At 27.7% G+C, this 23,980-nt stretch overlaps 1 protein-coding gene across 2 annotated transcripts; it reads left to right on the plus strand.

The window, feature by feature from the left end:
- The first annotated feature begins 11,879 nt into the window (after window positions 1-11,879).
- On the plus strand, window positions 11,880-20,931 carry LOC122505851 (peroxisomal membrane protein PEX16). Of its 2 annotated transcripts, XM_043617711.1 has the most exons (7): window positions 11,880-12,289; window positions 14,504-14,636; window positions 18,631-18,877; window positions 18,967-19,261; window positions 19,336-19,439; window positions 19,761-20,033; window positions 20,794-20,931. In XM_043617711.1, the coding sequence occupies exons 2-6, from the start codon at window positions 14,510-14,512 to the stop codon at window positions 20,014-20,016; spliced, it is 1,029 nt and encodes a 342-aa protein (XP_043473646.1). In that variant the 5' UTR covers window positions 11,880-12,289; window positions 14,504-14,509; the 3' UTR covers window positions 20,017-20,033; window positions 20,794-20,931. The 2 variants fall into 2 exon arrangements, with proteins under 2 accessions (XP_043473646.1, XP_043473645.1); XM_043617710.1 differs by lacking the exon at window positions 20,794-20,931 and having other exon boundaries at window positions 11,881-12,289; window positions 19,761-20,229.
- Window positions 20,932-23,980: the final 3,049 nt, after the last annotated feature.

Consider the following 23,980-nt stretch of genomic DNA (forward strand, 5'->3'; position numbering starts at 1 on the left):
ATTATTTTTTGCATTGTACTCGAAGAAGATGAAGGAATAGATCTGATTGAAATCAGATAGGTAATCAGCACACGTTAACTTGCAACTGTTAATTAACCTTGTAAGATTGTACAATACACTTTCAAATTTTGTACCTTCAATGTGTGGTTTAAACATTCTTTCTAGAAGTATATTAAATTCTTCAGTTGAAATATACCAAAATTTGTTTATTGCTTCTGTATTGTCTCCATCATTATGAGGATATGGCAAAAGATGTTGAAGAAGAAAAATTTGTATTCTCACAACATTCGTAAAATCTTCCATGTTAGACAAATTAACAACGAGGGAAATTGGTAATGACATTGTTTTGTTGCTATCGTCAGCCAGAATTCGATAAACATTTTGATACTTTACGGACACTGACATTGTGTTATTGAATGTTTTATGAAATTTATACAATTCTTACTTTGCAATAATTGTTTTTTTCTTATTTAAACACTTTTTTTTACTTTTATTAAAATATTTTGCTGATCGCACGTAACAATCGTCAAAGTATCTGATTTGTCTCTTTAACAATATTTAAAAAACAATTCCTATGCTGTAAACTAGAGTATATAGTTAAACTGAGTCTCGCGCGCGACTTACTTTCATCATATCACTTGTACATTTAGGATGAAATAAAGAAGGCTAACGCGTGATGCAACTGATAATAGAATTTATAATGTAATTTTAAAAAAAATTGTCATAATTGTTTAAAAAAAAAATTTTAATTTTGAAAAACTTATTCAGAACCCTTCACATTTACAAATGAAGAAATTTATTCTAGAACTGTTATTACAGTGACTTAAAAATTATTTATTTTCTTTAGGTGTTATACCTAATTGATAATACACTTTATCTCTGAAAATATATAATATAGTAATTATGACAAAAAGAACGACAACAATAATTATGTATATTTGAAATCTATCCATTTTTAGGGAACGATATGTTTTCTTCAGCAATAAATGACTTCAAAGATTAATTTTTTTTACTCTTATATTCATTGTTTCGAATGAATTTCTATTTAGCAGCTCTCAATGATTAAAATTACTAAATGGGATGTTAGGACATTTCAATAAACCAAATGTTCCAATCCAAAAGTGTAAAATCAAAAATACAAAAAATATAAGGAATAAGTCTATCCTTATATGTATGTTTTAAGCCCCTATGCTTTGTCTACTATTTTTGTTACTTATATATAGCAGTAAATCTTAAATTGACGTCAGAGAAATAATTGTTGAATACGTTTCAGGTCATTTTGTATAATAAAAAGTAAAAAAGATAAGTCAATCATCATCTGCAAAGAATGTGAGTTGATTTATTATTTTAAAAAATTTTAATCAAATTTTTTGTAACAATTCAATTTTTTTTTCAAAATAATTTCAATAAAATTCTTCGTACCTATATAAATTTAATTAATTTCAAAAATTTGTCTAAATTCAATTATTTTCAACATCTACTGTTTCAATAGAATTTCACAAGAGAATTAAATTTGAAAAGAAATTTTAATAAAATTCGTCTCAAGAATTCAATTATTTTCAAAAGTAATATAATTCCTCGCAGAAATTCAATTATGTTAAAAAATTTACAAAAATAATTCACGTCAGAATTTCAATTATCTTATTATAAATAATAAAATTCTTCTCCAAAATAATTCAAAAATTTTCAAAAATTTTAATAAAATTCTTGGCAAAATTTCAATTATTTTCAAACACTTTCCTCAATTCAATGATTTTTAATATCTACTATATTTTAAAAAAATTTCCCAAAAGAATTCAATTATTAAAAAAAAAAATTTTTAATAAAATTTCACAGGCATTGAATTATTTTCAAAAACTCTTACTATAACGCATTCTTCGTTTAAGATCAATTATTTTTAATCAAATTTTAATCAAATTTCTCAAAAAATGAAATTATTTTTAAAAATTTTATTAAAAATTGTCAAGATAATTTAATTATTTAAAATTTTCTTTATAAAATTCTTTATGATAATTGTATTTATTAAGAAACATTCAATTATTTAATAAAATATTTATTTTTGTATTTAAATAATTGAATTCTCGTAGATTTTTCTAATAAATATTAATTTAAAAATCAATTTCAGTTAAAATTTTAAAAATATTATATAAGAAATTTTAATAAAATTCTTCCCAAGAATTCAAATTCTTTTTAAAAATAATCATTTTCACAGGAATTCAATTATTTATAAAATTTTTTGTCAGATTTCAATTATTTTCAATTTTTTAATGAAATTTCTCGATGAAATTTAATTATTTTCAAAATTTTTTTCAAAATTCAGACCAAATTCAATTATTTAAACAAATTTGATTAAAATTTTTCACAAGAAATTACTTAATAAATAATAATATTTTTCCCAGAAATTTAATTATTTTTAAAGATTTTAATAAAATTCTTGGCAAAATTTCACAGATATTCAATTATTTACAAAATGTTTAATAAATTTCTTCAAAATTATTCAATTATTTTCGTAAATAATAAAATTTTCACAGGAATTCAATTATTTAATGTACAACATTTCATAAAATTTTTCGAAAAATATCAATTATTTAAAAAAGATTTTTATAAAATTCGTCTCAAGAATTCAATTATTTATATAAATAATAAAATTTTTCCCCAGAAATTCAATTATTTTTAAAAATTTTAATAAAATTCTTGGCAAAATTTCACAGCAATTCAATTATTTACAAAATGTTTAATACATTTCTTCGAAATAATTCAATTATTAAAGACAAATAGCAAAACTTATCGCAGAATTTCAATTATTTTTTATACAATTTTAAATAAAATGATAGAAAATTGCATTTATTCTAAAAATTTTTTTTTGAAACTCGCCGAAAGAATTCAATTATTTTTAAAAATTTTGATAAAATTCTTAATAAAAATTCAATTATTTTTAAAAATTTTGATAAAAATTCTTCATAAAAATTCAATTTTAAGAAATATTGAGAAATATTTAATTATTGAATAAATAATTTATTTTTGTATATAAATAATTGAATTCGAGTAGATTTTTCTAATAAATATTGATTTAAAAATTAATTTCAGTTAAAATTTTAGATTATAGTTGAATATTGAAAGCATTATAGCGTGTATTATTATATGTTATTGAATTTGAAATTTTTCAAAATCTTAATTTCTTTAAAAAAATAATAATGATTAAATATTTATTTAAAAATGAAGTTTTTGATGTTTTCGAATAATTTATTCATAATTAAATAAATTCGTCAAAGTTTTGTCTGTAAAATCAGAGGAGTTATTTAATTTGGGAAATGTAAATGTAATTTTAAAAACATGGAAAAATTTTATTTTTTAACCTGGAAAAGTCAGGGATTAATATAATGATTTTGTTTTTTGTGTTTGTTTTTAAAGGGATTACTGCATTAAGAAAGTAACAAGCGACGATTTGGATAAACTAAAATCGTCCGTAGAAGTTTGCTCATCATCGGAATTAATTGACATAACAAAACGCTGGTGGAATTTTAAAGCAAAACGACAAACACAACATGAAAATAATAAATATGAAAATTTGAACGGTTTTTACGTACGAACAAATTATCCATATGTATACAAACGATCTAAAGGTCACAAACCCAAGAAGGATAAAAATCTTCATTTTATCTACATTCCACCATTGCATTTACATACCCGCGAATCTATTTACGAAGTCTATAAAATTATGATGCGAGACATAAAGATGCCATATTTTGGTTTAATGGCTGCACTCGGTATTGATATCAACGATAATAAGTCACTTGAGAAAATTTATAAAATTTTACAATTACATTTACGACAAAATCGTTTTGATAATAAAAAATATTATGATGTAGCTAGAAAAATTATTGACAATCGTCAATTGTATTACCATATGTTTGAAAAGAATTGGTTTCCATGGTATCGATTGACGTTCGATTGGATAATTACAAAGAATCACGAAAAAAGAAGTGGGGCAATGAAAATATTTCTCAATAATCTATGCAAATGGATTAAGGAAACATGGTCTGTTACTCAATTACAGGAATATCGTCCACTAACAAACATTAAACTAACAAATGGCTCGATTGTAAAACAAATACAAGGTCGCGATAGTTTAATACGACGACAAATTCTATCGCCTAAAATTTTTATGCTACGATCGCAAATATCGTTGCGTTTTGATTTAAGACCTAATCAACTTGTACTACCTCGTTCGATGATGAGACACATACCACCGGCAGCATTTGCTGATTGTAATGATGATCAGAATTTATTTCAACTCGATCAGCCAAATCAACAGTTGGATAAATTTACAAGACTATCTCAAGGATTCGCTTGTATTATTAAACGTGATCCGGTATTGTGTAAAAGTTCAATTGTATACATTGATGAATTAGCGTTTGCAGACACTGATCTTTTTCACATTGGGCCCTACTCAATTATTGGTCAGAATGCCGATTTTGATGGTGATGCGGAAAATTGTTGCCTAATTGAAAACTCATTGGCTAGTACTGAATTACAATTAAACATATCACCATCAACTTCCATGTATCTGGGACTAATGAAATTAAGATGTACTTTTACGGAAACTCACATACTTTATATGCATAAACGACAACTACCAACAGAATCGCAACGTCATCGTGAACGCTACAAAGAAATCTTAAAACTATCAACAGTCAATTGGCTCTCATGCACTGAGAATGTAACAAGTCTCCTAAATCTAATGAACAAATATCCAACAAACTTGAATTTATTCCATTTCATTGAACCGACCAGTAACGCATTGGCAATTCTAATGCTATCCACTTATGTCGACTACGGTTCAGCTGAAACATTAAAACTTTTCGAAGAGATCAATGATAATATTGTTGAAATATCCAATAATGGAATGATGAATGCTAATAATGAGAAACTACCAAATTTATATACAATACCACTTGATGAGTGCATTAATGGAAAAATTGAACCAACTCTCTTAAAAATGGTTATGAGCGGCGCTAAAGGATCCCTACAGCATTACATCAATTTTCTCGATGCAACAAATGCTTCATTCAATAATATCGAAAATATTAAATCAACTGGTGATAATAAAGAATTTGCAATTCGTGATTTACGGGAAAATTCGAAAGTCAGTAATTTTGATGTTTATAGTAAATCAATTGAAGCATTGCGTGAAATTGGTGAAGCGGCGAAAAATGTACCTGACAATGGACACGAGTCGTTTAAAACAATTATTGAATTCAATGGGATTACATTTAATGAGAAACAAATTGAATATAATGGTACCTGCATTTTACCTGTTTCTAGTGCTGAACTTTTCTTTTCGCATATGAATTTCTCGCCGCAAATTGTGCGTTTACATTTTAATAGAGCTTTGGATAAAATGGGACTGACAAGGAACTGATGCAATAAAATTGCGGCAATTAAGACACCTGACAAGCAAATAAATATAATTATTATTTAAGAAAACTGGTTTGCGACATAAAATTGATTTTTTATCATCTTGACATTAAACAGAATTATATTAATTAACATAGTATTATAGATAAGCACGCCCTAAAAAATCGGGTTCAAAGTTAAAAAAAATTAATTTATTTATAATGTTGATAATATATATGATCTTATGAAGGTAAGATTCTTCCTCATACAGATATGTATTTAAATAATTCACAATTTATATATTTCAAAAAATACTAAATACTAATATAAATAAAAAAAAATTAATTAATTAATTAATTTATTACTAAATACTAATTTTTTTATATGAATGTGAATATTTTTAAGAAATATTGATCGAGGTAGTTTCCTTTACGAAGTGTACGCCTCACATTTTTTTTCAAGTCGTCTAATTATATTTTAAAAATCAATACAATTTCACTTAAAAACTTATTGATTTACTTATTTACAATATTTTCATAATACAAAGTGCTTTTTGTTTTACAAAAGAAAGTTTTAATATATTATTTTTAACAATAATCTTTTCAACTCCGCAAATATATGGGATTTCAAAAGCAAACAGAGAAAGGGATGTCGATGAGAATTAAAATTTATTAATCACATAAATAATTTTAACAGGAGCACGATTTTAATATTATTTTCCTGTTTGTTAACTTTTCGCGCTACCAGAGGCTAGTCGGGGTTGCCAGCAGTATTTTTGTAGTGCCAATGACATACCTATAAATCAGTCAAACTGTCATGACAACACGCGTCATTAAAAAAATTGAGGGCTCGGATCGAAGAACCGACGCTTGTAAACGCACAGAACATTGCAAAGCGTCGGTTCTTCGATCCGAGCCCTCAATTCTATTGGAAAAAATAAAAATTTCATAGTTTCATATTTTTGATCTAAGGAAAGCTTAACTTTGTGCTTAGGTAACTTTTGTTGTAGCAAATGGAACGCAAATCTCTTTGTACTATTAGCTTCAGTATATCTTCAATTAAGTATTCTGATTGATATTATGGAATAACAGAGCTCGAAGGTTAAGTTACGAAACAAATTACAAAATAGTGTCATTTGGGGCAAGATGATCCCCTACAAGATGATTTTTTATTAATACTAGATAATTCACTTTGAGTTCAGATGAAAATACATGGTAATCAGGAGGCCCCAATATTTCCATGTATTTCGTCTCACCTAAAAGTAAATTATCTAGTAATAACAAAAAATTAAATTTTTCTCGCTTCTTATATGTTTTTATTATGAAAACCAACTTATCCAAAAAAAAGTTGACATCTACATCTATTTTATTAATTTTCTTGTTGTAGACAATGCCTCGTAATTATATAAAATAGGAAAACGAATCGTGATAAGTGGTCAAAAGCATTTATGATGGCTACGGATCATCTTGCCCATACCATTTAATAGTAAAATATTAATTAGCTGCATATATTTCAAATCAGAATATATAGTTAGATAGGTTAATTATCTAGTAGTGCGTACAAAAAAACTGGAATGTTGATTTTTCTTTGAATAATGGGATGGGGTTTTTTCCTTAGAGGGATCATCTCGTACACCTTTTCCCTACTTACTGTTCATGATATTAATAAAAAACTAATAAGTATTCAAAGGAAATAATATATCAAACAACAATAACATTCTTCAATTTTTCTGGAATATGTCGGTAATAAAAATCAAAAAATTAAGACAAAGGTTGTTTACATAGACACGACATAATTGCAAATAAAGTTCTTAATAAAAATACCTCTCTGTAATATTTTATTTCATACATTTGCAGCAAGTACGACAAGATGCATTGACTCTACGTCGATTGATAACGCTCATTACTTCCACCATAAAAGTTAACGTTGCGGCGGAGTATCCAATAACCAGCAGATAAAGGAGAATCATAAGTAGTTTCTCCTTACTGATTTCTTCCGGAGCCGAAGGTTTATTTTGTTGTTTATCATTTGCGTTCAGAAGAAACGATAGTAATCCATGTTCTGATGCTTTGAGTATTACTTCATTAAAGCGATCAAGAAAAGGAGATCCAGCTCTTGCTAACCAGCTCTTAAAAAAATATGTCACGGGTTCATGTAGTATTCTGCCGCTGAATTTTGATTGCTTCTTGAATTCATTTATAATTTTATCAGTTGTAATACAAGTTACATTTGCATACTTCGTTAAGTAAGCCAAACATTCATTATCTGAATTCATAATAGAGTCATTAGCTGCCTTTGTGCCTAGTTTTCGAATGTAACTAATAGGACTTTTAAGCATTAATCGTTTGAAAGCTGGAGTCACTAATGGCGTTAGTGACGAGTTGGCAAGTTCTTCGAGATTTGAAATTTGAGGTTCGGCTTGCAAAGAGAGGTCCAAGATCACTGAGTACAAGTAACCTGAGTAGACAATGCAACTCAACAAGAATATTCCAAAAACTATTCTCTCCACTGTCTTCCCAGGTTCTCTGGTGACAGACGTGCCCATTATAATTCGACTGATGTTGAACAATTGCCAAGTTGTCTTGTTGAATTTTAAAATCCAAGCCGTGATTCCAATAGTTACAACTACAACCGTGGTTGCAAGTAACATGTACATGAATTCCTTTGAAATGACGATTACTTTATTGAACTTTGAAGTTACAGGTATCACGGCCTTTAGAGTTGAAAAATCCACAATGCGTATTTGTGGCTTTTTTGAATAAAGACTTCCTGAAGTTTGAATGTTTACAAGATTTAAAAACATTTCTACTTTGTTGCGGTAGATGAGCTTAAAAAATATTTCCCTGTTCAAAAATGCAGTTTCTTGAATGATAGCAGTACAGTGCATTGTTTTTGAAAATATGTTCACAATTCGAAAATGGGATTTATGTTTCAATAAGCTGACATCTTTCAGAAAACCAAGACCGAATCTTACTTCATATCCATGAAGGTTTAAAAGTTTGTTTGGAAACCATTTGGCCTTTGCTGATACTTTATTAGCTTTGTAAGTTTTCGCAAAAAGATTGATTTTATGCAAAACAGGAAGTCTACCTGCTCTTAATTCCAAGGATGTATCGTTTTCTGACAAGTGCTCCAAAACTGCAATGTCTACCCTGTTTAAAAAAATTATTAAAATGGATAGGATTTGATAGAATTTTCTTCCTTCACTCCTTGAAATTCGAATCCAATTTAATCAAATATTGAAAATCCAATCCACTTCTATCCAAAGTAGAAAATTAAATCCATTCCTATCATAAGTTTTGATGTATTATCTATCAAAGTTAATAATATACTAAAATTCAATATTTTACTATCAAGAGTTTGGATACGAATTCTATCAAATTCTATGAGTCGAAAAATCTTATAATTTTCTATCCATGAGTTTTGATTGAATATGTATCAAATTCTTTCCAAATGAAAATCTAATATTTCTCTATCCAAGATTTTGATACGAATTCTATCAAATTCTATGAGTCGGAAATTCTTATAGTTTGCTATCCATGAGTTTTGATTGAATATCTATCAAATTCTTTCCACATGAAAATCCATTATTTCTCTATCAAAAGGTTTGGATACAAATTCTATCAAATTTTATGATTATTCCCCAAATGTCATTTTACCGAACTGCACTTTTGCGAATAGTCATTTTTGCGAAAAGTCATTTTTACGAATTGCCATTTTTGCGAATTGTCACTTTTGCGAATCGCCATTTTTACGAATCGCCAATATTATGAATTGTCATTTTTGCGAATAGTCATTTTTGCGAAAAGTCATTTTTACGAATTGTCATTTTTGCAAATTGTCATTTTTGCGAAAAGCTATTTTTGCGAATTGTCATTTTTGCGAATCGCCATTTTTACGAATTGTCAATTTTCCGAAAAGTCATTTTTGCGAATTGTCATTTTTGCGAAAATTCCTATAGTAAATCTGCTTGTATGCATATATAGATTCACTATAGGAATTTTCGCAAAAATGACTTTTCGGAAATTTGACAATTCGTAAAAATGGCGATTCGCAAAAGTGACAATTCGCAAAAATGATTTTTCTCGAAAATGTCTTTTCGTAAAAATGACAATTGGCAAAAATGACTTTTCGGAAAATTGACAAATCGTAAAAATGGCGATTCGCAAAAATGACTTTTCGGAAAATTGACAATTCGTAAAAATAACGATTCGCAAAAATGACAATTCGCAAAAATAGCTTTTCGAAAAAATGACAATTCGCAAAAGTGATATTTCGCAAAATTGGCTTTTCGCAAAAATAAGTACTTATTCGCAAAAGTGCAGTTCGATAAAATGACATTTCGGAAAAATGACATTTGGGGAATAATCATGCGCCCCTTTATTGTTTTGTTGTGAACTACAGATTTTCATAAAAGTTTTAACATTTTAGAAAATCAACGAAATTTTTTTAACACAGTTGAGCTGTGTTTTTTATTTTTTTATTTCGTTTGATGTTATTTTTTGCAAATATTTACAAAAAATTACAAAGCGGTCAAATGACATTTAAGCAAAAATTTATTAAATATTTAATTAATATTTTTAACATAATAGCATATATTGCAAATCTCTATAAATATTTTAATTTCTGCTTGTATTTTTATGGGTACTTACAAAAATTATAATATTTTACATAAACTTACGTTTTTCAAATTTGCAGTTTATATAGACAGGTCGAAAAATATTTCTCACGTCGATTCGGTAGCCGCGGTCGTTAAGCGTTTAGATAGATAGGTCATAGGTGCGGGGTTCGATTCCCATAGGGTACAAATTTTAATTTAATTCTTCCAGTTTAATTAAAATGTTTGTATGTTTGGAGTGTGCTAAGAATATAATGTTATTAATGGTCATAAGAATCTTTTATTATTTTTTCCACAAATATTTTTTTTCAAAGCGTATGTTTTCAATTGTAACCACCTTGGATACAATAGGAAAGAACTTTCTGTCATTTTTCGATATAGGATTTGATAGAATTTAAATCAAAAAATCTTATTGGATTGGAAACAATTTTTAATAATCAATTTTGATAGAATTTGATAGGACTTTCTTTGAAATCAGTGGGACAACATGGGACAATTTTCGGATAGACAAAGTATTGATTTGGATAGACTTTCTATTAAAAGTATGTGATAGAAACTGATTGTAATTTTTGAAAATTTTGGATTCAGAAACAGGATTGAAATGGAAAGAAATTTTTTTCTTTCCATTTCTATCAAATTTTTTAAACAGGGTAGAAAATCATGGGACCAAAAATATTCTAGAATTGGCTTTATCGATTGAGATTCATTTTGAGAAATGATGTTAATCAAACATTTTGGATACGAATGTCCCTGCGACAATAGTTTCAGTTGAATAAGTGCTAGAAACGTTTTACCCCAAGCGCCACCTTGATCGCCATTGAGAATCATAATGAATAACGTCGTTCGTCTTGGTGGTCGTGCAGAAGGTGGAAATTGTTTGTGTAGACTTTCGTTCAGTGTAGAGAAACTAGTACTGAACGATGGAAAATGGTGAGAAACATCTCTGATCAGAAGGTCGGCGCTTGAACTTGAATTTTGTGGTAAGTGATCATCAATGATAAACATTACCTGGTGTAGTCTCGACTCCCTTCTTAGGAACTTTATTAATCCCCGAGTATAACTGCTACCGGCTAACACTCCAAGAATGACTACACCAAAAAATGTTAAACAGCAACTACTATTTATACACTTCATCGTTTTACGTTTACCTAACTGTAACCAAAAAAAATTTTCTTTCACGTTATTCGAATGTCGTTTATCCCAATAGAGTATTGAAATGTTCCTAAAACTTGACTCTAGTGTAGGCTTAGCAAACTCTGTTTAAGTAAACTGTTAACAAAAGGATCGTTCTAAAGTGTAATTTGAAAAGCGAAGTAATTATCACTGCCAGATGTAACTGTAGATTAGAAAAAGAATTTTATTTATTTGTCCTTTACGATTGAAAATTGGTATATAATTGTGTAGGTTTTGTTTCTTCAGTATCTCTCTTGGTTACTATCTTACTGAAAAATAAAAATTAACCTTTTGACCTTTTCTTCAGCAATATTTAAAAAGCTTTCTTAGGAATGTAATTCTAGCAGATTTTAAAACTTTGCTGCTTGTGGTAGAGAAAAATTTCGTCCAATTTTTAGAGCATGAGAATAGGGCATGAGAAAGAAAAAGACAGACAGCTTCTGTCATTTTCTTTTGAATGACCCGTTTCCGTATCTGATTCAAAGTAATTGCACATTTTGCATATGAATTTACTATAATTTGCTTAAAATCTAGTGATTTAAAGTAAATTCATACGCAAAATGTGCAATTATCTTTGAATCAGACAAAACAAATGTATTTTCCAGCTATTGTAGATACAACTATTTATTGTCCCATTGGACATCTAGCGCCACTGGTGGCGTTGTTCAACATTCAGACAAATTTAATCTCACAAGAAAATTAACAAGTGGCACCGGGCTGAATTTGACACTTCATTAAAAACAAAAAACAAAAAATAAAGAATTCTTCCCAGTTATTTTATTCAAAAATTTTCGTGAACTTTAGGTCAAAAAAGCAAAATTATCCAAATAACCTCATGACATTTACATATAGTCACGTAAGAGGAAGAATAAAAAAATATCTAATCACAAATTTTGACCAAACTCAACAAACTTATTAAAAGTCTGGAAATTTCTCCAGACTTTGTTTTCATTTGTTTTGTTCTGTTAATTAATTTTAATAATGAAAAAACGTCTATAATTACTATAGGAATTAATAACATTAAGTGAATTCATTCTTAAAAATATTTTCTTTCTTGTGAATAAGTTTTCAGCGATTTAACATCAGTTAACCAAAAAATTAGTAAGTATATATTATCATAACTGTATATAATGTACCATTATAGGCAATTTTATATTTTTGTATTTAAAAACTACGAAAAAATGATAGATTTTTAAATCTAAAAATTTAAGTCATTTTATTTCTTTCAACAAAAAATACGTGACCTTCTAAAGATTTAGATAATATTATGAATGAATGATTAATGCAATTTAAGAGATTTGTTTTTTATCAGATTATTTTGTTCTTCAAAAAATTTAACATTTAAATCAATGTGCTGTTCAACATACATTTAGATAACAGTAATTAATAATTATTATTTGTTAATATTTTTACAAAATGTGTTATAAAATTATTAAGTACTTGCATGCAAATTTTAGAAATTATTTAACTTTCTTTTATTCTTGAATTGTAGGCTTCACGTGCGGACATAAAATAAGAGTACTTTGAGATAGATTAATAAAGTTTAACTATATTTTTTTGGATTTTTAATTTTGCAAAAAAACGTTTTCTGCCCATAACTTTAAAAAAAATGTTAGGGCATCTATAAATGTTTTTACCTAATTTTGTTGAATTTTTTTAGACACATCTTTTGAACCATTTTTGAATATTTTTCGTCCATATAAAAGCCAGAGATATGAAACTTTTAAATATCTAAAATTTTGGAAAATAAGACTTTTTTAAAAATGTGTAAAAAATGTAGGAATAACTTTAAAAGTTGCATAACTAACTTGTGGAGCAATAAAAAACACTTCGATTTACTTATTTTTTAAATCTAATTTGATTAAAAATTATGCCTTTTTAGTAATAATTCTTTAGAAAAAAAATTTTCTTGAAAAGAAAAATAATTGAAATACTGGACATTTTAATTAATTTAAATTTTGTTTCAATAGCAGTTTATTATTCTATAAAATTCACAGAAATAAATAATAAATAAACAATAACCCTTATTTTTAAACGTCAAAATTTATTTATCGATGTTAATTTTTTAGCTAAATTTGCGGTTAGTTACTTCAACTAACAAACTGGTCAGTTTAAATCTCCTGGAGTGTAAAACAAATAATAAAACTTTTACGAAATAAAAAATATTATAGTAAAGTGAAAGTAATATTATGAAGAAGATTAGAATTACTAAATAAATTTTTAACATTCAAAATTTCAAAAGTCTTATTTTTGAAATTTAAAAAAAATATGTTGAAGTACACTACCGGCGGTAATTGTGCGGCTCCTACTTTTTTTATGAATATTCAATATCTTTTAATTTTTTTTTTATTTAATATCTTTGAAAATGTAAGAACTAAAAATTTTTCCTTTATATTTTCAATAAACGTAGGTATAAAATTCTGAAAAAATTACACCTTAAAAACAACAAAAATATTAATTTTTCAATAAGATATTTAAGAAAAACCCCATTTTCAGTGATTTTAATAGTTTTTTTTTTAAATCTTCATGAAGAAATTAAATTTTAACAACGTTCATAGGCTTCTTTGAATCGTATTTTTTTTGTAGAATTGATATTTCTTACAAGATTTTATTATACATTTTATTTAGAAAATTTAAGTGATTAAAGTTGCATCAAAATTAGTAAATTAGTAAAATCCATTATTTCAAAAAAATATTTAAACTTTGAATAAAGTTTTGGATTAAGCATTTTGATTTTTAAAAATTATTTTTCAGTTGTAAAAGCACCTTGAAAATTTTTATAATTTCTTTTTTCAACTTTCGTCACTTTGCATTTTCTAAAGAAATGTATGTAAATAAAATCTTGTTTTATACGTTTATTGAAAATAAAAAGGAAATATTTTTAAATTACCGCCGGTAGTGTAACTTTTAAAATCTTATAAATAACTTGTAGAACTTTAAAAATCGCTTTGATTCATTTATTTTTTAACCTAATTCGATCAGAAATACAAAATTCTTGTTATTTTAAAAAACAAAAATTATGAAAAATATCATTTTCAAAATTTATAGTAAAAATAATTTTATAAAAGCGAAAGTGATTAATGTAATAAAATTTATATAATAAAAATGTATGTAATAATAAAAAAAAATAAAATAAATTGATTGATTGAAAAAAAAATCTCCATGAGAAAGCAAAGTTTTCGATATTTATTAAAATATTTATTTTTAACGTTATCCCAATACCACAATACCAAATCTACTGTATCAGTAATTATATAGTTCTTCACAAATTATTTTTTTCGTATCTATTTGATTTATAAATTAATCGTATTTCAGAAAATAATGTCACAAACATTGAATAAAAAAATATTCATGTCCATTGAGGCTTACAAAGAATGGATAACACAAAATCCTCAATTAGTCGGTGACATTGAGAGTGTTGTTAGATGCCTCTCTTTTTTTTCTGCAGGTAATTGATAATAATAATAGAATTTAGTATTTTATGAACGAAAAGAAAGTTCAACTTAACGGTGTTCGATGGTCTCTTAAATTTCTCGATAATGTGCGACTAACAGTTATCACCCAACAAATACGGCACTGACAAGTTTAAATGACGTGAAATTGGTAAACATTCATTTTCTAACAAATTTCCCTCTGTTCACAGGCACTTTTTACAAAATATGACAACGTACATTTGTCACAAATGTTTTTAATTACCTGAATTCAAAAGATTTTGTTAATCCATTCAGAAACGCAGTTGCAGGATTGGAATTACCATAGCAATGTAATGTGAATCATTTTGACAGCTGAGCCTTTACGCTCCCTGCATGCTTCTGCCCTCTACTGGCAAAATGGCTGTAACATACGTCTTGCCGCCTGTCATTACATTACTTTTGTAATTCCAATCCTGCAACCGCGTTTCTGCATGGATTAACAAAATCTTTTGAATTCAGACAATTAAAAACATTTGTGACAAATGTACGTTGTCAGATTTTGTAAAAAGTGCCTGTGTGCAAAGAAAAACTCGTTCGAAAACGGTTGTTTACTAATTTCACGTCATTTCAAACAGGCAGTGCCGTTTTTTTTGGGCGATAACTGTAAGTCGCACATAACCTACACTTGTCGCCCTACAAAAACGGTACTGCCTGGTTTAAATGACGTGAAATTGGTAAACAATCATTTTCGAACGAGTTTTTCTCTGCACACAAGCACTTTTTGCAAAATCTGAATCCGAACCAATGACACAAATCTTCTTAATTACCTAAATCCAAAATATTTTTTTAATCCATGAAGAAACGCGGTTACAAAATGGTAAATGCAAAAGCAACAAAAGTAATGTAATGACAGGCGGCAAGACGTTTGTTACAACCATTTGCCATTAGAGGGCAGAAGCATGCAGGGAGCGTAAAGGCTTAGCTGTCAAAATGATTCGCATTACATTACTCCGGCCTTTCCTATTTTGCAATCGCGTTTCTTCAAGGATTAAAAAAATATTTTGGATTTAGGTAATTAAGAAGATTTGTGTCAATGGTTCGGATTCAGATTTTGCAAAAAGTGCTTGTGTGCAGAGAAAAACTCGTTCGAAAATGATTGTTTACCAATTTCACGTCATTTAAACCAGGCAGTGCCGTATTTGTTAGGCGAAAAGTGTAAGTCGCACATAACCTACAAATTTCAGAGACCATCGAACGCTCTTAAAGTAATTTAAACAATTTTCTATAAATACAAACGAGTAAACACTGTAAAAAAATCTGGTGTAAATTTACTATGTCCGACGTTGGAAAGTTTGGTCACTATGTCCGACGTGGTATTTTTACACGCCGACTGTAATCTACATAACCTGCAAATATTTTTTGAAATAATATTTTCAGTCGTAACTTTTTGTATTTATGAAATATAGCCCAAACTTTTTGTAATATTATTATTTACTTATAAATTAGCATAAACTTTCTATAAATGTACATTATATACACTTTTTTAGAGTTATTTATAAAAACTTGAAAATTTTTTGAAAATTTTAAAGGAATAAGAAAATTACATTCGCCATGTAATTGTACAGATCGTGCGACGTAATATTACGTCAAAGTGTAGAAATACACGCAATGTAAAAATACCACGTCGGACATAGTGATCAAATTTTCCTACGTCGGACGTAGTAAATTTACACGAAACTATTAAATTACATAGTCGTATAATGTAAAATTATTAAAAATAGTAAAACTACTTTTGGAACGAAATAAATTTACTACGTACAACCTATAATTTTGATGTGTGAAATTACAAGTTTCGTGTTATTTTAGAGACGCATGCTTATTCCCGAAATCTTTTTTGACCAAATAGTTATTTGATATAAAACTACTTAACTTAAAATTCACATAATGTGCACATTATTTGACATAAATTTCATTGCACACAAAAACCATTTAACATAAATATCATTTGTCATAGAATTCATTAAACAGAAATATTATGTTACATAAAACTCAGGTAACTTAATTCCCATTTGACATAAAAATTATGTAACATAAATTTCTATTGACATAAAAATCATTTAACATAAATTTCTTTTGACATAAAATTCATTTAACGTAAATTTTATTTGTTATAAAATTCATTTGACATCAATTACATTTGGCATAAATGTCACTTAACGTAATTCTCATTTGACATAAATATCATTAGACATAAAATTAGCTTGACATAAATTTCATTTGACGTAAATATCATTTAACATAATAATTATTTGACGTAAAATTAAATTTATATAAATTTCATTTAGCATAAATTCCATTTAACATAATTCTCATTTGGCATAAAATTTACTTGACATAAATTTCATTTGGTATAAATCCCATTTAACATAATTTTCATTTGACATAAAGTTCATTTGACATAAAAGACATTTAACACAATTCTCATTTGTCATAAAAGTCATTCAACAAAATTCTCATTTGACATAAAAATCATTTTACACAAATTACATTTTACATAACAATATCGGCGCGAATTTTAAAAGTAACCAATTAGATATTATCAACAACATTGTGATTCGCCAATTTTGAAATTCGCGCCTATATTTCCATGTCAAATGATCTGTATGTAAAATAAAATCTATGACAACTGAATTTTATGTCAAATGAGAATTATGTGTAATGAGTTATCCGTCAAATGAAATTTATATCAAGTGAACTTTATGTCAAATGAAAATTATGTTAAATGGGATTTATACCAAATGAAATTTATGTCAAGTAAATTTTATGCCAAATGAGAATTATGTTAAATGGAATTTATGCTAAATGAAATTTATATAAATTTAATTTTACGTCAAATAATTATTATGTTAAATGATATTCACGTCAAATGCAATTTATGTCAAGCTAATTTTATGTCTAATGATATTTATGTCAAATGAGAATTACGTTAAATGACATTTATGCCAAATGAAATTGATGTCAAATGAATTTCATAAGAAATAAAATTTACGTTAAATGAATTTTATGTCAAAAGAAATTTATGTTAAATGATTTTTATGTCAATTGAAATTTATGTCACATAATTTTTATGTCAAATGGGAATTAAGTTATCTAAGTTTTATGTAACATAATATTTCTGTTTAATGAATTCTATGACAAATGATATTTATGTTAAATGGTTTTTGTGAACAATGAAATTTATGTCAAATAACGTGCATATTATGTGAATTTTAAGTTAAGTAGTTTTATATCAAATACCTATCTTGTCAAAAAAGATTTCGGGAATAAGCATGCGTCTCTTATTTTACACCAGATTTTTTTACAGTGAACATAAGGGAACTGATGAACACCGATTTTTTCAAAAATTTTAAATGGCGGATCCAATATGGCAGTTTAATTTTATGATAATTTCGTTCTAAAAAGATGGTTCTATAAATCTTTGTATCAAAAGATTTTCGAGGTCTGTGATTACGAATCTAAAGTCTGTTTTATAAAATTCAAAATGTCGGATCCAATATGGTAGTTTAATTAACAAAATTTTTAACTGTTTTAATGATGTTTTTTAATTTGAAAATGATGGAATCTAATGAATCTTTGATACAAAGAATCATTAAATTTACTCATTTTAAAAACTAATTTTCAAAAAAATTAAAGTTTTTTTAAAAATTAAATCAGCACATTAGACCCGCCATTTTTAATTTTAGATTCGTATTCAACGGCCTCAAAAACTTTTTGATACAGAGATTTATAAAATTCCATCTTCTTAGAAACAAATTATCAAAAAATTAAAATTTTTTTAAAAAAATTAAACTGCCATATTGGATCCACAATTTTGAATTTTTAAAAACTCATCACAGATTAAAAATCAGCGCCTCTTTGTTTAAAAAAAATCGGAGTCCGTCAGTTTCCTAGTGTCATTTATAAGTTGAACATTCTTTTATAATATTCCGCAATAGAATTTTAATAAATTTTTAATAAATCACATTTCAGGACGTTTTCATAATACATCATTAGTGTCGGAATTAATATATTCGCTGCCAAATTTATTAGTTCTTCTCAACGATCGACTCATTTATAGTAGTAAATGTAAAGAAAACAAATTACCAGAATCACAATCGAGAATAAAAATTTGGTTGACTGTTGTCGATTACACTGAGGCACTTTTAGAGGTTTCAGCAAAACGATTATTGGGTGAAGGGGGAAGATGGCTTGTTATTTTCTTAATACAAAGTCTAAAGTAAATATAACACTTTATTCAAAATTATTATTTCTATTTATCATCGTCATCATTCTTATGTTAATTGATTAATTTTTGCAAATTTAAAGATCAGCTCTGAGGTTGCTTTTGATTTTTCGTTACAAGGAACGAGTAACAAATACACCAGCGATTCCTCCTCTTAATAGAGAAAAATTTCGTGATGTTGATAACGCAAATAGTTGTGATGAAGATGAGGGATTTTGTTTAAAGCGTTCTGGAGCATTTGTCCGAAGTATTAGAAACAGTAATTCAACGCGACATCGCACGTGGTCACCGATCACTGGACCAATTTCTTCTGATAATGGAGAAACAACAAGTCTACAGTGCAATTCATCGTCTAGAAAGAAATTGATTCTTGCCGAAGTTTGTAGTTAATTATAACATTTTTGTCTACTATTGGTTGGGTTGTTAATTTATTTAAATTTCATTAATTTCAGACTCTTTATGTTGTAAAACCACTTTTACATCTTGGATATTTATCAATGAAGGGACAAAGACACTGGCACCCTTGGCTCTTGTCTTTTGCCGTTGATCTCGCAAGGTAGGTCAGAAAATCTTTTAATATTTAAGGTGTCTAGTAATTCATGTTTTTTTGGTAGTAATGAATTCAAGAATCGGACAGAGAATTTAACTACAAATTTTTAGGAGTGTCAATCCTATTTTTATTAAAAATTAAAAGTTTTTGTGCTCAGCGCAAAAATTAATCAAAAGAAGTGAAACTTTAAAGATTGGAACACTTCTCTAGACACCTTGAAAAATCTACCTTTGGGGTCATATTACCTTTTTTCATTCAGCAAATTTTAGCGTAGTATTAAAAATTTAATAATATCTTTATTTAAAAAGTTTGTATTTTGTATTGTAGCCTGAAAATTTTTAGTCAGGAGGCTAAAACTGCAATGTTTAATAGAAACGAGAAAGAGGAAATTTGCCGCAGAAGAATAGGATTACTACTCTACTTACTGCGATCACCATTTTACGATAAATACAGTCGTATTAAGATTTATTCTTTACTAAGTGCAATATCAAGAACAGTGCCTTTCGCCAGGATAATTGCCGATCCTATTGCAAAATATCTTCCGCACTGGCAAAATACATATTTTTATATGTGGTCATGTTAGTCACATAAAAATACTGGGTAATGTGGTTTATAAATTAACTAAACTCAATTAGTTTGTTTCAATACGCAAAGTGACTTATTTGTTTCAATTTAGCATTCCATTTTATGATTTTTTAATTTAAAATTAAAAGGAATATGTAAGGTATTAAAATAAGAATGTTGTATAAAGTAGACTGTTAATAAATGGTAATAATTTTAAAATATAATCCAATCTCTCGAAAATTAAACGCAAAAAAATTTCCATTTGAAAAAGATACTTTTACAAAATATTGATTCTAAGGTTCATGGACATTTTCTTTCCTTCATCAGAAGGGAAGTCGCAACTATGTATGGTGACCCACCTCAGAAACAAGCAATAATTTTCCTTGTATATGAACACCACTAATACACTATTGAAAAATTCCAAATTTTCATATTTCCGCTATTAAAAATTCGTTTTCCTTCTTAGAAAAATATTTTCCTAGTAAAAGAGTAGAAAAATATATACAAACCTGCAATTTTCAGCAGTAAAAAGCATATATTTAAAATTTTTTCTAACAATTTCGAAGGGAATTTTTTAATCTCCTTTTAAATTTTGTACTACAAATTTTATCGTTTTTCAAATTTAACTTCATAACGCTTCATACCTTGAGCTTATTCAAGTCTCGGTTGAAATAGAGTTAAGTTACAAAAGGAGTATCGAATAAATGATATTTATATACCCTTTAAATAAAAAAGTTTTTGGTCATTGTTAGGTAAAAAATAATAATGAAGTGTATAACCCTTAGTTTCTGTTTAGCATTATTCGGTGTGGTCATGCTTGGAGTGGCAGGCGACGGCAATTATACTCGAGGATTAATAAAGTACCTAAGAAGGGAGTCGAGACTACATCAGGTAATGTTTATCATTGATGATCACTTACCACAAAATTCAAGTTCAAGCGCCGACCTTCTGATCAGAGATGTTTCTCACCATTTTCCATCGTTCAGTACTAGTTTCTCTAAACTGAACAAAAGTCTACACAAACACTTTCCACCTTCTGCACGACCACCAAGACGAACGACGTTATTCATTATGATTCTCAATGGCGATTATGGCGGCATTTGGGCATATGTGCAATATACACTCAAGCAACTGAAACTATTGTCGCAGGGACATTCGTATCCAAAATGTTTGATTAACATCATTTCTCAAAAAGAATCTCAATCGATAAAGCCAATTCTAGAATATTTTTGGTCCCATGATTTTCTAGACATTGCAGTTTTGGAGCACTTGACAGAAAACAAAACATTCTTGGCATTAGGAGCAGGTAGACTGCCTATTTTGCATAAAATCAATCTTTTTGCGAAAACTTACAAAGCTAATAAAGTATCAACCAAGACCAAATGGTTTCCAAACAAACTTCTTAACCTCCATGGACATCAAATAAAATTCGGTTTTAGTTTTCAGAAAGATGACAGCTTATTGAAACATAAATCCCATTTTCGATTTGTGAACATATTTTCAAAAACAATGCACTGTTCTGTTAGGATTCAAGAAATTGCATTTTTGAACAAGGATATATTTTTTAAGATCATCTACCGTAACAAAGTAGAAATGTTTTTAAATCTTATAATCAGTCAAACTTCAGGAAGTCTTTATTCAAAAAATCCACTAATACGTATTGTGGATTTTTCAATTGCAAAGGCTGTGATCCCTGTAACTTCAAAGCTCACTAAAGTAATCGTGATTTCAAAGGAATTCATGTTCATGTTACTTGCAACCACGGTTGTAGTTGTAACTATTGGAATCACGGCTTGGATTTTAAAATTCAACAAGACAACTTGGCAATTGTTCAACATCAGTCGAATTATAATGGGCATGTCTGTCACCAGAGAACCTGCGAAGACAGTGGAGAGAATAGTTTTTGGAATATTCTTGTTGAGTTGCATTGTCTACTCAGGTTACTTGTACTCAGTGATCTTGGACATCTCTTTGCAAGCCGAGCCTCAAATTTCAAATCTCGAAGAACTTGCCAACTCGTCTCTAACGCCGTTAGGATCTCCTTTATCAATAAAGTCAATGCTTGAAAGTCCTATTAGTTACATTCGAAAACTAGGCACAAAGGCAGCTAATAACTCTATTGTGAATACAGATAATGAATGTTTGGCTTACTTAACGAAATATGCAAATGTAACTTGTATTACAACTGATAAAATTATAAATGAATTCAAGAAGCAATCAAAATTCAGCGGCAGAATACTACATGAACCCGTGACATATTTTTTTAAGAGCTGGTTAGCAAGAGCTGGATCTCCTTTTCTTGATCGCTTTAATGAAGTAATACTCAAAGCATCAGAACATGGATTACTATCGTTTCTTCTGAACGCAAATGATAAACAGCAAAATAAACCTTCGGCTCCGGAAGAAATCAGTAAGGAGAAACTACTTATGATTCTCCTTTATTTGCTGGTTATTGGATACTCCGCCGCAACATTAACTTTTATGATGGAAATAATGAGCGTCATCAATCGACGTAGAGTCGATGCATCTTGTCGTACTTGCTGTAAATGTATGAAATAAAATATTACAGAGAGGTATTCTTATTAGGAACTTTATTTTCAATCATGTCATGTGTATTTAAATAACCTTTGTCTATTCTTCTTGGCTTTGATTACTGACAGATTCCTGAAAAATTAAAGAATGTTATTGTTGTTTGACATATTATTTCTTTGGAATCTTAATTTTTATCATGTATACCATGCACAATAAGTGTCGATAACTCCGTGCAAAAAACAACTCTCACGTTGCACCTCTAAAACAACTGAACTTTTTTTTGCTCCTTACCTTGTCATATTTTGTTTTATACATTTTTTATTTACAGTCTATCATTTGAAATGAAATCTAATCACACTATTTATAATCAGCTAATATTAATTAAGTGTAAATGATTATTATTTTATTACAAAAGTCTTGTTTTCTAAATAAAAAATGAATTAAGGAAAATATTGTGAGGTTTCTTAAAAAATGCAGTTCGGTTGCTTTAGAGGTGCAACTTGAGAGTGGTTCTTTTTGCACGGAGGTATCGGTATATATTGCAAAAAAGATTTAAATTTTTCAATCCCTTCACATATAATGATTTTAAATTTATCGTATAATTTTAATCATATCATAAGTTGACTAAACATTGCTTGAGAGTTTAAGAAATCTTAAACTTTCATGCAATGTTCAGTCAACTTTCGCGTCAAACATTGAAAAACAGTCGAAATTTAAAGAATTACTTGAATTTTAAAGAAGCTTGTAACTAAAAATTCCGAAAATTGCAGTCATGGTAATTTCAACTTTTAGAAAAGTTTCGATGCTGTGTGGGAAAATAGTACAAACTTGTATAGACATTACAAGGTTTATAGTGCTGGCTACTCCGAGTAGCCCCTGGTAGCACGAAGGTTAACAAACAGGAAAATAATATTTAAATCGTGCTCCTGTTAAAATTATTTATGTAATTATTAAATTTTAATTGTAATCGACATTCCTTTCTCTGTATGCATTTGAACTCTCATATTTGTAGTTGAAAAGATTATTTTTAAGAATAATATTGAAACCTTCTTTAACAAAACAAAATACACTGTTTACCTATTATGAAAATATTGTAAATCAATAATTTTTTAAGTGACCTTGTATTGATTTTTAAATTATAATTAGATAAGTTGAAAAAAATGTCTGGCTCACTTTGTAAAGAAAACTACCTCGATCAATATTTTTTAAAAACATATTTAAGTTTAATTGAAACATATTTTTTGGTTCATTTAAAGAAATAATGTATTTAATTTAAACATAAGTTTTGGTTGTTTTTAAATTATTTATAATCAACTTTTAAGTCTGAATGAAACATATAATTTTTAAACATAATTTTTGTTTAAATCAAAACAGAAAATATTTTTGAATTAAACATAATTATTCATACAAATAATATTTTCGAATCAAAGCAGTAGATATTTTCTATATAT

Source organism: Leptopilina heterotoma, unplaced genomic scaffold (genome assembly GCF_015476425.1).
Source record: "Leptopilina heterotoma isolate Lh14 unplaced genomic scaffold, ASM1547642v1 Lhet_38, whole genome shotgun sequence".
NCBI lineage: Eukaryota > Metazoa > Arthropoda > Insecta > Hymenoptera > Figitidae > Leptopilina > Leptopilina heterotoma.